The 16667-nt window shown below is 34.0% G+C and overlaps 1 protein-coding gene across 1 annotated transcript; it reads left to right on the forward strand.

Annotated features, from left to right (window-relative positions):
• Positions 1-299: 299 nt before the first annotated feature.
• On the forward strand, positions 300-3870 carry Smp_154500 (hypothetical protein; the record flags this gene model as incomplete). Its single annotated transcript, XM_018789761.1, has 2 exons — positions 300-731; positions 3774-3870. Exons 1-2 carry the CDS (start codon positions 367-369, stop codon positions 3868-3870), a joined length of 462 nt encoding a protein of 153 aa, XP_018655172.1. The 5' UTR covers positions 300-366.
• Positions 3871-16667: the final 12797 nt, after the last annotated feature.

The raw sequence follows: 16667 nt of genomic DNA on the forward strand, positions 1-16667 counted from the left end.
AATACGATCCACTTACATTCAATAACAGAATCGGTTAACGACGATCGAAACTGGAAGCTAGCAAAATCTGATTCCTAATACTTTAGAATAAGAATTCACTAACTTGCAAAAACTGAGCTCCTAAACTAACAGTTGTTGGCTTGGTAATCTTTCAAAATGATAAAAAAGTGTTTGAATAAATATATTGTGTCACGCAAGCTTACCATATAAGGATCATTGATCAAGTCGAACTTGTTTTTATCAATCACAGGTTTCTTAACCAAGGTCTTACATCGAAACAACAAATTGGTTCTGTTGCCAAGTTACGTGTTAAAACTCGTGATGACAGCGTTAACCATCATTTTGAATAAACAGCCTTGACTTGTAATGTCTGAAACACCAACAATGAAACATCTTAATATAGTTAATGCCGATGAGACTCCCGAAGTTTCGAATCTTGAATTATTTCTTGAGTTTATTAATTGTGTTATGTCCAAAGACTTTCGACAAGCCATAAATCTTGCTAAACAGATTCTTGAATCTGAGCCAAACAACTCACAGATCCAGGATTTTCTTCCGTTATTAAACGAAGCGGATTACATGAAAACTGCTGGTGTTTTTCACTCAGTTACTGATGATTCAGATACAGAATCTGAGGGCGTTGATGATGATAATAGCTATCTAAGCACTTCAACGGATACAGACTCTTCTGATGATCTTGACTACACAAGTTCTGATTCTGACAGCTATCGGTGTCGTAAAAAGGTACATGGTTCATAAAAGTGACATTTGTAGACTATTATAAGGTACTGTTTAATTTAATAATTAAACTGGAGTTTGATTAAAAACCGACGGGGTTGTATTCTTTTGTTACTCCATTTGCTGAATAAACATGTTTGTATGCATTCTTATGCCATATATTGTGAAATATGAAACCGTGATTAGAATTAGAGTGAAATATTTACTGTCATATATGCATTATTTGAAGAAGTGAACGTAAAAAGTATCAATGTGCACTCATGCTGATAGAGTTGAGGCTATTCTGGACAATTTTGCCTCGAAACTTGTGACTTATTCGTAATGAGTCTTTTCCTATATGTATTGTGTATTTTCATATTTTTAACCTAAATCATATGTTGAAATTCGTTCTTCTGATGAAACCAGTCGCATTCCATAACTGACCGTTCTTACTCTTTATTTTACTGGACCATTTAATCACCGACGTTGCACCACCTTTTGTAAATATTAAGATCATTACAGCTCTGTACATATGGCGTTTACAAAATGTGGAGGTCATGCCTTTTCACGATTATGGGAGATTATTAAATATAATTTTGCATAAAACTTAAGGGATTATCTGGTTGTCATAAAATATCCTGCATTTTTCGTCCACAATAACGATAAAGCTGTCAGTAATTTGTTCGATTTCCTAGTAACGTTTGTTTCAGATCAAAATAATCGGATTCTTCTGACACAATCGCATTTTATTCTTTATTTTAATCTTTCAGTTCCCTTTTACACCATAAATTATTCAGGTATTATTATCTTTGGAGGATTTGTATTTTTTTAACTATATTTTTGCCTTGTTACCGTCCCAAACACTATATGAAGAGTTTTATTTATCGTTGTATTGACGAAAAACCCTTATGTAGCTGTTAATAATGGTGACATGAAGAGAGCTTGTATTCTTTTTGATATAGTTAGGTGACTAAAAATTGATTTCCAACAAATAAGCATATTTTATCAAATTTTCTTGCTGAGACTTTTTCATCTATCCCTAGAATATTTAGTCACTTTTGGTTTATTCATTTTAGTCGTACATGAGTGTTGAACCATCTCTTAAAAACAGTATAGGTTGAAAATGGTTGACTGCATTGAAAGTACCTAAAAATCGTCGAAATGACTTGTATAATCCGAATAACTGAAGTTCAGTTGTCCTATGACTTTCATTAAATAGGTAAGTAGCATTTTATCAGTCATCAGATTCATTACAAATGCAACGCCCAGCATATTTTGTCATAGTGTAAACGTAAGCGGTGTTGGTTCCTGGATGAAGCTATTTTGTAGAAAAACTACTGAAAATTGTTTTATATCGCTTTTCAATGATTTCTGATAAACAGTCCAAACAATCAATAACTTTTAAGAATTGTTCGTATCAATGTGACGCTTTGAACTAACGAAACTAAGTGGATCAAGGCGATAGGGGGTTTAATTCACCGCCACATTTACTAGGAAAATGAATCAATGTGTTGAATAGTCAAAAGTAACTGGAGGACTAAGGGAAAATAATGATACAAAGCCCAGCTTAATGGGAAACTTATATATCTAGAAAAACCTTCGTTTATTAAACGTGCTTAGAACTTAGGAGATTGTGAAATGGAGTATATTTAGGGAGAACAAGCTCAAATGTTCATGCACCAAAATTTTCAAAACAAAATTTCACACTTTCTTTTATTTGACAATTAATTTTATTACTAATTCTGACCAAGTTACTTTTTGATCTCTGCATTCATGACATCTGGATTTTCATATATCCCTTGTAAAGTGTTTTGTGAGGTTACCTTTGGAGAACTGGACAAATATTCGCATGAATCTTACATCCGAAATAACAAATCTTCTGCTCTTTTTGAAATGAAGCAATATCTAGTAAGTTATAAGCACTACATCGATGTGTTCAGTCATCAGATCTAATTGTAGAAAATTAATTATATTCATTAACCCTGGTGCTAGTTCTCGTCAACATATAATTCATTTAAAAGATTTCATATTGTCAAATCTGCATAACAATCTAGGACTAACGGTTAGAACTTGCTTATTATCATGTGTACTTAGATCTCAAGATAGTTAACATGAAGGCAGTCTGGCGGTAGTTTGACTTATAAGAAAACTTTACCCTGTTATGTGCTTAATATAGCATCCTCTCTTTCTAAAAGCACCTTACTTTTCAATGGGTTTTTAGTAACTTGTAGACTAACATACCCCAGCATCCAACGTTTAGCGACAAAAAGTTTAGCTTGGATGATATAACCTGAAAAATAACTCATTACTTTAAGGTAAAAGTCTAAACATGTCATTATTCAGTAATCAAACAGTGCCCTTGAAAGACTCCTGCAGTTTTAGGCACTGAAACGTCGCTTCAATAAATCTCTAAATAAAATACTCTTATGAACTTTCTTACCTATATATAAACTTGCAAACACTTGAAAACAATTTTAAATCGTGGTGAACAAATTGAAAACAGTAATTTCAGCTCTATTCAGTAGTTTATGATAGCTAATAACATTGCTTTTAAAATAAATAATAAGTTCTACCAGCTAACTAACTGGTAATCTGTTTAGTATGAATAGGTATTTTGCGTAATCTACTGTTGATAAACTAAGTTTTATCCGATAGTATGTTTTCACCTCAATTCCACAGTAGTTGTGAAAATCTTCATGCAGGCCTTTGTTCGCTTTGTGATAAGGTCAAATGTTCTTACAACTACCTTAGATTTTATTTCTGTCATTACGTATTTTAATACGGTTTTGCACATTCAGCCGGAATAAAACAGATTTCGACCGTAATCACTAAAGGCTGCTCCGACAAAATCATAATTTTTCCCAACGAATTGGTAGTTTGGCACGATAGCTCTTTTTATTACCATTGGAAATGAAAGCAGCTTTTTACAATGTCTAAAGCGACTAAATGACTGGAATTCATTAGGCTCCTGGCAAAACTGATTTTTTTGACAAGCATTAAGTATTATGTAACCTACCCAGCCTATTGTTATATCACTTACACTTCATTTTATTTAGAGATATTTTGTTTCATGGTATCCATCATCCTAAAAGTCTGTCTGTTTGGCTTTTAGAGGAACGTTTTATGCGATTTGTTATGCAAATAGTCATATAAGCATTTCGTTATTCACTTGTTGACTAGTGACTAATGTTTTTTAATAAGCAGTGATCTAAAACTGATATTAAAGTCGTAGGTTTTCTTGTACTTACTTTTCTATTTCAATTATTTAAGAACTGAATGACACCATACCTTCTGTTATTTAGAGTATTCTATCGGCAAAATTTTTTCTGCAGCGATATATCTCCAAAGTACATTCTATTTTGTACAAAAAATACAACACAATGATACAGCATCATTATAACTGTCATCTACCTGACTAACAGTTGGAACTACTGGAATGAATGATCGCTAGAATCTCGTACAAATTGATATAAATAGTTGATGGAAATTAACCTAGTACAGTGGTTCTTCATTCTGTACTAATATATGAATTAAAGGGGCTTTATAAGCTTACGTCTTTCCTTTGGTCCCTTTGTGCAGTATTCAATAACCTTATAAGTCTCCGATCAGTTATTCCCGATTTTAATCCGGTCATTTTGTTAACCCTTGTTTTCTTAGTTCTGTTCTTCTTTATAGAGATGTATCAGACAAATTTGGGTTTTTTTTCAATCTCTATGGCATTATAAATTTTGCTAATGGCAATCCGAATATTTAGTAGCATATTTTTACATGGATAAAGTTGGATACACAGTCATACTCTTAACTGCTTGCATATTTTTTTATAATTCAAAAACTATAAAAGTCTTGATATAGTTTGCAGAGATGCAAGATTAATTTTTCTGGGTTCAACTGGCTTTACTACATTAGTTTAATAAATTACCATCATAGAATAGACATTATCCAAGGTTCACATTTTGAAAGTTCGTATAGGATATTAAGACAAATTAGGAACATTTCAGACTATTATTTATGCAAAGCTACGCAATTGTTTCTATCGCTTAACAGAAATATTCACGCACCTAAGTCCGTGACATAAACGAAGTTATCTAGTTTTAGTTAGGTGCACATTGTGATCCATTGATAAATTGATATATAAATAATCCCATTCTCCAAACAACCTCACGGTGTGCTAGTCAAAATTTACTTTTTTTTTTTTGAAGCATAAAATCTAAATTCATAGGTTATTCATTTGTGGACAAGTTACAACAATAAGTATAAGTTTACGAGTCCAAGTACTTAAGCTTCATATCAGTAATGTGATGGAGGAAATTAACAATAGATGGAGCAGAAGGTCATATATCTATTGAAGTAAAAGGCTAAATATAAAAGAATACGGTCCCAAAAGTAGCAAATGAAATGCAAGAAAAAAAATCTCTGGAATGACAATGTCTTCAATATCCAGAGAAATATGTCAAATGAATACAACCGCATCACTTAGTATGATTTTAAGTTGTGCTTACTTACATAAATTAAAAACAATACCTTGAATATCGAAATTATCCCTGTTCAAAAATCTTAAAACAGGGATGTATGCATTAGGTATTAGGAGTTGAAAATTGATATCACATAAATGTGTAAGAAATTAACAGATCATTGATCTCCAAAACACATTTTACCGATTAATTAAAATATCTGTTAAACTCACTAGTGTTAGAAAAAGTAAACCAGAAACATTTAAATTTTATGTGTACTTAATGACAACTATTTCCTCACGGGTCATCTCTGAATAAAGCTGAATCATTTATTTTTTTAACAGTGTATTATTTAGTTATTCTATATCTTTCAAAATGGAATACATTTTTGTGATAGGTTTACTCAAGTTATTTATTGTTTAGTAATGATAATAGTGAACTTCAAAAGTAATCACCATTTGTTTGATACTTTAGATCGTAGTAATACACAAGTCATAGTTGGATAATGAAAAGACCTAGAAGTATTGAACGACCGTTTCATCCTAGTATGGGACTCCTCAACAGCGCGCATCCGCCACCCCGCCTGCGGGACTCGAACCCAGGACATTTGTTCTCGTGCGCGAACGCCCAGCCTCTAGACCACCGAGCCTGCGCCCAACGATGTTAATGTGCTCACTAATTCTCTGAGTTCTGGTGAAGAGCCGTGACCAGTAGAGTTAATCCGTGTAGTGTGTGAGGTAGTTACCCACAAAACACAGTGGAAAGTGGTCACGTGATTGAAATGAGACATTAACATTGTTGGACGCAAACTCAATGATTGAGAGATTGAGGGTTTGTGCACAGTACTGGAGGTTCTGTTTTTGAGTTCTATGTTCAAGATCGTGGATGTGTACCGTTGAGTAATCTGATGTTACGACGAAATGGCCATCCAGTGCTCCCAGGTTTTCAATGGTGGTGATTTCAATCAAAAACCTAATCTCTTCAACCCCACACGGATAATAAAAAAAGACAAGGAATTTATGATTGAAAATTGTTTGACCTTTATCTGTTATACCACAAGCTGATTTTAACAAATAACATTACGATATATGTCAGTTCTGTCAAATTACTTGTTTGTATCTTTTAAAAATGAAAATAATCGAAAATAATTAACACATTATATTGATATATATCATGACAAGGCTCAGAACAGAATTTGACATCAATTCAATACACTCCAATGTTTACTAGCGATAATAACTAGCTTCTTCATGATTTCAACTTTTTTACTTTATAAATGTATTAATCTGTGTTGTATATCAGCCATCCAACTTTATAGGAAAAGAAAAACAGCCCTTTAACACATAAATAGTCCATAATCACTAGTCAAAAGTGTTTTTCAAAAAACATTAAAAATGTATTTCCCCTTTTAAATGTCAGAAAATGAGAAGAATGAAGTAGTAAGTCAAATTATAAGTGTAAAATTATTTTCAAGTTATAATACTGTAGTCTTTTTTATGCTAACAATTCTCTATTTTTAGATTGATATTAATAAAAAATTTTATAAGTAATGGTCAGAGAATTCACTGTTAGGATGAATTTCTAAGAGTGAAGTATCTGCATTCATTGACGGTTAATTCTCAAAATAAAGGCTTACATTGAGCTACGAAACATCAGAAAACTTAGAAACTTAATTATTCTACTTATTACTCACTTACTTACGCCTGTTAACCTTCCTCAAAGAGTATAGGACACTCACCACCATTCTCCATCCAACTACATACTTAACAATCATTTCCAGCTCTTATTCAGCCTTTTCATATCTCCTTCCAATTATCGACATAGTGTATTCTTGGGCCTTCCACTCTTCCGTTTCCTTTCACGATTCCAAGTTAGTGCTTGCCTCGTGATGAAGTTTGATGATTTCCTCAATGTATGTCCTATCCACTTCCATCGCCGTTTACTAATCTCCTCCTCAGTTGGAAGTTGGTTTGTTCTCTCCCACAGTTGGTTGTTGTTGGTGGTATCCGACTAACCGACATTGTGCATCTTGCGTAAACAATTGTTTATAAATACTCATACTTCTGTGATGATGGTTGTAGTCTTTCTCGAAGTTTCAGCTCCATACAGTAGAACCGTCTCGATATTCGTATTGAAGATTATGACTTTGATATTGATTGACAGTTGTTTTGAGTTCTATAAGTTCTTCAACTGTAGGAATGCTGTCCTTGTTTTGCCAATCCTCACCTTTACTTCTGCATCATATCCTTCACTTTCATCGATGATGGTACCCAGATGGATGCGTGAAAGTTTCCACCTCTTCTACAATTTTCCCATCAAGTTTGACTGGGTGGTGCTCTACGTGCTGTGCTTGTGAATCTTGATATTTTCCTTGTATATGTTGAGGCATCTGTCACACTGGTTATCTTCATCTGCATTTTTTAGTGTGTGGGATAGGACTAAGTCCTCTGAGAAGTCCGAATCGTCTAGTTGTACACAATCTGTCCATTGTATTCCTTGCTTCCCGTAAGATGTCGAGGTCTTCATAATCGACTCAATCACTGGAAAAAAGAAAAAGGAGGAGACTAGGTAGCCTTATCTGACTCCGGTCTTCACTTGGAATGTGTTTGTCAGCTTTTCGCCATGCACGACTCTGCAGTGTAGTCCGTCTCATGAATTCTGGATGATGTTGACGATTTCCCCAACTACTCACTCTAAAGAGTCGAGGAAATTTCTGTAATGTTCTCCTATCCACACTGTCAAATACTTTCTCATAATCAAAGAGGTTGAGTTCCATTAAATTAATTATTCAAGGATGATCCGTTATGTCACAATTTGGTCTGTGCACGACCGATCCTTACGGATAAACGTTTGCTGATACCGATAGTAGTGTGATGCCTTTGTAGTTCTCACATTTGCTCAGATCTCATTTCTTTGGTATCTTGATGAGGTATCCTTCTTTCCAGTCCATCGGTACTTGTTACCCCCCCCCCAAGTCTTCCTGATTAGAGTGTGAAGCATGTTTGCAGTTACTTCAATGTCTGACTTCAGAGCTTCAGCTGGTATAATTTCTGCTTGTGCTACTTCAATTTCCGGTGGATTCGATGGAGCTGGCCTATCCAAACGTTCTTCAAAGTGTTCTTCGCACATGATCCTCTGTCCTGGGATTTCAGTAATTGACTTGAGTCCTTTGTCCTTGACTGGTCTCTCTGGTTCATTACATTTCCCTATTAGTTTCGTTGTTGTATAATACAGTTGTTTCATATTTCCTTCTCTTTCCTTCCTTAAATCTTGTACAGGGTTTTGATGGAGATCCATTTCTTTTGATGACGCTTGTTACGGCCCAGAACCTCCCGACATGCTAAACTTAATGCTTCTTTGATCTTTTTCCAGTTATCCTCCATCGTAGTTTCTTGTTCTTCCAGTGGATTCTGTAAGATATGGAACCCGTTGTAGGAAGTTATCTTGAATTCGTTAAGTTTGTCAGTATCTTGAAGCAAGGCTATATCTAACCTTCGTAATGCTGTTTGTCCAGTTGTCCAGTGTTTCTTTAGTTTCAGTTTCATCTTAGCCACAACCAGGTGGTGGTAACATGAAGCTATGACAGCTCTTCTCCTGGTTCTCACTTCTCCCACTATCCTTCCGAATTTTTCATTGATATAAATATGATCGATCTGGTTCTTTGTGGTGTGGTCCGGTGAGATCCATGTTGTTTTGTGTATGCGTTTGTGTGAGAATATTGTGCCGCCTATAACCAATTTATTGAATACACATAGATTTGCAAATATCTCTCAATTTTCGTTCTTTTCTACTAGTCCATGTCGTCTCATGATAGCTTCATTCCGATTTTGGCGTTTAGATCTCCCATCAGGGTAGTCAGATTTTTCCAGGGCACTTCTCTACGGTCGCTTGCAACCTCCCGTAAAACTGATCTTTGTTGTCGTCATTGCTTCCATTGATGAGTGTATAACATTGGATAACATTGATTTTAATTCCCTCCTTCTTCATTTTAAAGGATGCTATGGTGATCCTGGATCCGTAGAACTCCCGTCCTATAAATGCATTTCGTGTTTCTTTGGCAGCATCAGAGCAACTTCCTGAGTGTATGAAGCGTTTTCTTGTTCGTGACCAGAGTACAGAAGTATCTCTACCGTATCCAGCCTTTGCTATCCAGCTTGGGTTCAATGGGTTTCACTAATTCCGAGAACCGCTAGGTTGTATCTCCTCATTTTCATTTCTATTTGACTGGTCTTTCCGGTCTCCCACATTTTCGGACGTTTCATGTACCTATATTAGTTGTTGCTCTGTTTGTTAGAAAGGGCATCGGCTTCGTGACTTTCGCAGAATCCCAACTTTCATCATGAGACGTCATAATTCTTTCTTGAACGTGGAGGGCAGAGTTTAAATGGTTTAATTTGTTTATTCTGGTTACCGTTTATTTAGCGGGGCTTTTTTCTGTGGTATGGGGTTGCTTACTCCATGTTCAACCCTCCTCCTTTGTGTGGTTTTGGGACCGACAGTAACTCTAGAAGAGCTACAGGCGGAGTTAAATATATTATTTTTATTATTTAATTTGCCCAAGTTTTTTTAATCGGTCTTATTTGATTTATCTTAGAAATATGCATTAATAAACCAGACACTATTAAATTCAGTTGATTTGTTAAGTGAATTCTTTTTCTCTGAAGAATTAGTCAGCCTACATTAGTCTCCTGTAAATTATTGGATCATTCACAAACTTTTAATCAATGTTACTGATAGAATTAACTAATTTATAAAATACAATTGTACCCATTACCATGTGATGTATTTAAATATAAATTTAAGTGCGTTGATTGTAGGTTAAAATGCCAACCGATAAAAATATCTTCATTGAATAAAATTATAATCATTTGTTAAGTGAAGCTAGAATGATAAATGTCGAAAAAAATATAATGTATATAAAACAATTAGGAAGTGGATAAGATTAAATAAGGAATCTTAATGTTAACTTTCTCTAATAAAGTTATTAAAAAATGCTAGTTAGGGGTAAATATTACTGATAATTGATTTCTTAGGCAATTAACCCTTGTCTTAATATTGTAGTAACACTGTTTTTTCACAATTAGGAGAGTGTAGAAGTCAAGCAAGTGGTTAAGTAAATCATGATGTATTATCATAAAATAGGTCTAAAGACGTTTATATTGATTGTTTGTCAATTTACGATAATTTATGGTAATTTTTCCAACAAATCTACCTAGAGGTATTATCAAATAAGATCAGTAAATTATAAATTTATTTCTACTATGAAATATACTTCAAACTGTTCATCCTATTTTTAACAAACTGTTTTAGGTTTTTTACGTTGTCCTAGAAAAAATAATCATCGTAAAAATTGAATTTTCACAATTCATATAACGAATTGATCTAAGCTAAGCCATCGTTGAGAACCTAGAAGCAGTAGACGGCTGTTTCGTCGTAGTATCGGACTACTCAACAGTACACATCCATGATCCTGAACACGAAACTCAAAAACAGAACTTCTAGTCTTGCGCACAAACTCTTAATCTCTCGACATTGAGTTTGCATCCGACAATGTTAATGTCTCACTTCAATCAATCCAGTATATCACGTGGTCACACGCTACACGGATTAGTTCTACTGGTTATGACTTCTCATATATATATAATTAAGCAGTATCAACTGTAAGGCAATTACCCACAGAAGACAATGAAAGTTGGCTGCATAATACGGTGGATTAATTGAAGCGAGACATTAACATCGTTGGATGCAAGCTCAGTGGTCTATAGAATAAATGTTCGCGCGCAATATTGAAGTTTCTGTTTTCGAGTCCCATGTTCAGAATCGTAGATGTGCACTGTTGAGGAGTTCAATGCTACGAAGAAACGGCCGTGCAGTGCTTCCAGGATCTATTCATGATTTCAAAGAAATTATTCATTTACTATTTAATCAGTAATTTGTAGACACACTTAGTTGAACATTATGCGTAAAAACGATAGTTCTAGTTTGATAATAATAATATACACTCAGTTTGCTTGGCGATTCTGTCCTCTGAATATCATCCAGTTAAAATCTGGGGGTCAGTTTTCTCAATGAAGTTGTCAGTTCAGCCAATTTAATTGTATCGGTGTTTTAAAAAGTCAACTGTTCGCTTGTAGGATATTTCCTTTTGAAATTAAGTGTTATTTTAGTGTCGCTCGTTAATTAATTACTACTTAAAGTTCAGTGTGATATGTATCTTTTATTCCCTGTTTAATCGTTGGGTAGTTACAAGTACCACCCTGTTCGATTCTTAATGTGAATTGTATTCTAGCTAACAAGCCATATTGGGACTACCGGTATGAGTGATTCATTATGTCGATGCGTTTGTTCATTATGTTAGGTGATTGGGGACAATATGCAGAAAGACCCAGAACAAGGTTTCTCATTGGTTGGCTTTCGGAACCAAGTCACAGATTTTACATAAACGTTTGGATCTTACTATCAACAGTCACCAAACTTCCCATTTTTTTAATGTTTTACTATGTTAAAGTAACTGAAAAATTCACTAAAAATTGTTTACTTGAATCTTCCCATTGCTGTTTAGGACTACAATTGATCAGTCTCTTATTAGCATATGTACATATTGTGCGTATCACTTTAAGTCACAAGCATTATAGACAAAGATTTATTTATTTAAACACATAAATATTGGTACAAAGCGGCACCAGATGTATATGAGCCACACAAATCTTATTTGATTTGTGTGAGGGCTGTGATACTGTCCGGGTGCCCAAACCGAAACAGTTGGTTTTCTTAGGGAGCCACACCCGGAGCCTTCAACCCAAAGATCTGACCCACAAGGCAGTGGAGCATTATGAGGAGATGCAGTCCCATGGTAGCTGATGACCAATGATCGATTCATACGCCGTTTGTTCCCTCAGGATACTGGTGCCCACGTGCACCATAGGTTTAAAATCAGGGTTTTCCAACTCCCCTAGCTAGACCCTCCGTGTCCATTCGCTTTTCGTCTTCTTAATTTCGTAAACAACAGTAATGCCACGAGAAGGCAGTGAGTAGAACTTCCCTGGCAGAGGCTATATACGCGTGGCCGTGTGAGAGCATTTCGAGAGGGAGGGCGGGCCCTCCCCACCCTCGGCCGTACCAGGGTATTCGGGGGCATAGGCAAAGATGGGTAGTGGTTGTTGATGTTCCCTATGGGACTCGAACCCAGTACCATTCACTTCCAGTTGACGAGTCCCAAATAGGACGAAACCCGCATCCTGAATTCCATTACTAACCACAATCCATCTTTGCTTATAATGTTTGTTAACATAAGGTCATTAAAATTACTTAAGAATTGAATTTAAAAAGTATTTAATTGATCTTATCAATTAAAGAAATAATTTAATTTAATCCATAGATTAAATTAGAAATACATTTTTTGAATAATTTAATTTATCCTACTTTTCTTGAATTTCAATGTAATCAGTTAAATAGGAAGTAGGACAATTAAAATGATAATTTTTTTGTTAATTAAACTAACGTGATCTCCAGTTTTCTTTTTTCTTTTTCTTTTCTCCTTTTAAAGTATTCATCTGTTATATATAGTTGAAATCATTGGTCAATTGAAGCTAGACCACCATAAAAATCCTGGAAGCACTGGACGGCCGTTTCGTCCTATTGTGGGAATCCTCAGTAGTGCGTATTCATGATCCCGCCTCACGAGATTCGAACCCAGGACCTACCAGTCTTGCACGCGAGCACTTAACTGACAGACCACTGAGCCGACCGTTATCCAACAGTGTTAGTGTCTAACTCCAACCAATCCACGAAATTAAGCAACCATTTCACCAATGTCTTCAGTGTTACGTTAAGTATTCTTTCTGGAAAATCTTTTGTTATCATTAATATTTCACTTATTTTTAGGAATTTCTCAATTTTAAGTTAATTCTTTCAATGTATCCTATAGTTATCCAATTTTTGTTTGGTTTACTTTTGTTTTAATGTATTGTTTTATTGACCATCTTTGAAAGGATAATAAAGAAAAGTAGGTTTTCACTTACACTATTTATTATAATAGTCAATGTTGTTAAATAATATTACTGATTAATTATTTAAATCTGTCAGAATAAGAGATATTTTTTTAAATGACATGTTTGTTGTAATAGATTGATGTTTTCTATCTAAAAAAACTATAATATAAGTTAGTTGTGAAGAAAGAAACTGTATTCTTGAAATTAGGATATTATAGAATTCTTTAATGATGTTACTCTCTAATAATACGAAGGTTCAGTAAGTTAGCTGAAATGAAGTACGACAGGAATAAATTATCAGGTTACTAATGAATGATACATCAATCATATAATTGCTTTTATGCTTACATCAACTCTAAATAAGTATTTATAAAGAGCTCCAAATCGTTCTATTCCAATTCAAGGTAGCATCGGTAGCATTATTTACTAATTACTTAACTAAAATCTAGTCATAGAGCTTTTTACTAAAGTTGGAATTTGTTTCCCTTTTCATAAATGACTGATATATATCTATTATTCTATTGAGTCAAAATAGTTATCTTTAATATTTATTCATTCATTGGAGTATCAGTATTCCCATAAATAAATAGAAATTGAAAGTAGTCTCACCAACACATAGCGAACCCTAAACAATTAATGAAAGAAATTTACAAAGTAGTGAACACCACCTGATGCTGAGCTGCAGTGAATTTGTCAATTTAATTTCAGTTCTCTTTTTTTCATACAGTGATAAGAAAATTTTAGTATCACCATCTACTCCGACTTCAAATACTGTCTACTATGTAAGTTTGTTTGTATTAAACTTAAGAGATTAAGTTCTACAATTCCTTGGGATTTTTAATGAGTTTATACTAACATATGTATTTACCTTTTAACTGAAAAAGTTACGTTGGTGAAGTTTGTTATTAATTAATAAATGTATTTAAAATTAATTTTACTATGTAACAAACACTGTTAAAAGATTAGGAATTTTATAGTTGAAATCATGAGTCAGTTGAAGCTAGACCACTATGAAAGCCTGGAAGCACTGGACGACCGTTTCGTCCTATTGTGAGACTCTTCAGCAGTGCGCGTCCATGAACCCTGGACCTATCAGTTTCGCACGCGAGCGCTTAACCTCTAGACCAGGCATTAATGACTGATTGAAAGTACAGTCTATGTAGGAGTATTCAGTTCGTAATAGCAAATTATTTAAGTAACAAAACCTATTCAATCTATACAGGTGAGATGTAACTTAAATCAGTATTATACTGACTAAAATTCACAGATAGAAAAATTTTTTTCGGCTGATTAAATAAATTTGTTCAGATCCATAATAATTTGAGACCCACAAAGTTTTGAATAATTTTTTCAGCTTATTACGGGGCTGTGTAACATACACAGAAACTAAATATTTATGTCATTGGTCATCAACTCCAATGAATATACAATAGTCTATAGTAAAAGAGCAAAAGGACTAAACTCACAAATTAACTAAACAAAGAAAACTCAATTATTCAATTTAGTTAAATGTGATAGAAGAAACCAATGATGTTAAACATTGATAGGTAATTAAATAGGAATAATATATTTGTAAAATCTCAGCGAATGAATTTGAAGTAAATCCAACAATTCCTATTTAATGTCTTACATCAACTCGGCGCCCAAATACTGTGAAACTATTCGCTCTAATTTAGACGAAAGTTCTTATCTATTGTCAGGTAATATTTACAAATAATTATGGATTAGAAGCAGTTTATTTGTTTACATTTTAAACATGTATTGGAATTATCACAGTGAGATTTTTTGTGGTCCTGTAGAAATTCTATCATAATTTAACTTGTAATTCACAAAAATGTCACTTGTATCACCCAAAAGGTCATTCGAATAACGCAGGCATACCCTTTTATTCAATTTTTCAAGTCTGCATAGCAGTGAATTAAGCTATTCAAGTTAAACACAATATAGGAAATGTTTTTTTATCGAAATTTAGAAAGTTCTAGAATGTCACATCAGGGTTTTTTTGTTTTTTACATTTTTCAGTACAAACTTCAGTAAAAATTATGAAACAACAACATATCTGCTAACATTTGAATACACAACTATGAAAAGAAAACACCAGAAATATAAAGTGTAAAGTGTCCCAGCCTTTTAGTCAAATAAGTCATTTTATTAACGAAACATTTACTTTGTAAGGCTAATAATATATTTTTGACATGTGACTGAACTAGCTAAAGTAAAAACAATGTATGAAAGTTCACTTGGTATTGTTTGTTTGAATCTTTCCATTGATGTGTTAGGACTGCAACTGGTCAGTTTGGAATTGGCATACGTGCATACTGTGCGTATTGCCTCGATATAGCCTAAAGTCACAAGCATTGTTAGCAAAGATGGATAGTGGCTGGCAGTGGAATCCAGGACGCGCGTTCCGTCCTATTTTGGGACTCGTCAGTTGGATGTACCTGCATCTCAGAGTTAATGTTCACTCTGGGACTCGAACCCAGTTTATAATTTCAATAGATTATTATTTTCAAGTGTCAGGAAGGAGAAAATATACAAATCAGTAATATTTTATATTGTAATTTAATACAGTAAAGTCTACCGACATTAGAAACTGCATACATGCCTTTAGTTATTGAACGATTTATATCAAATACTGCCTGATTTAATATAATAAGATTTCTCTATTGTCTAGATAAGTAAATCATATATAATTCAGTGTGATTTTTCTCTTCACTGGTGGAGTCTGTGGCCGAAGCTGATGAGAATCTATTGGTGCGTGAATAAATCTTCATTTACAATCATTCTTTCTTCCTTACATCGTGACATCAGTCTTTTCTCCATTCTACAGTACTAATTAACAGTTGTGTCAGCATTCATAACGAATAAGTATACCAGTATTTTGTCAATTCATTACAATTATCTTAAAATATCCAGTTTGATTGGCCTGAAAATAATGTTAATAGAAATCAAGCTGCTGAATAATTATGTCTATATTAGTTGGTCTATTACAAGGATATTTTTAATAGCGAAAGCTAGTTCCATACTTGTCACAAGACAATCCAAGTGCAACAATAAAATATACCTGATTTGAAAGATTTTTGCATGTGATAATCATAACTTCGTGGTTGAAGTTTTCCTCTTTTGATTGCCAAGTTGTGGGTTGGAACCTCGGTTTATATACATTAGTTTGAGAAAATGGGTAGTATCGCTAGCTCTCTCACAAGCACATCAAGACTGGAAGCCAGATGTATAAACTCCCACTTAACAAGTAAATTAGATTTTTTAAAAACTGTTTACTTTAACTTACTGTAATTTGAACTTCTTGGGTAGCATCATCAATGAAAGGGGAGGATATGATGCAGAAGTAAAGGTGAGGATTGGCAAAGCAATGACAGCATTCCTACAGTTGAAGAACGTGTAGAACTCAAAACAACTGTCAATCAATATCAAAGTCACAATCTTCAATACGGATGTCAAGATAGTTCTACTGTATGGAGCTAAAACTTCGAGAACTACTACAACCATC

Source organism: Schistosoma mansoni, chromosome W (genome assembly GCF_000237925.1).
Source record: "Schistosoma mansoni strain Puerto Rico chromosome W, complete genome".
Lineage (NCBI taxonomy): Eukaryota > Metazoa > Platyhelminthes > Trematoda > Strigeidida > Schistosomatidae > Schistosoma > Schistosoma mansoni.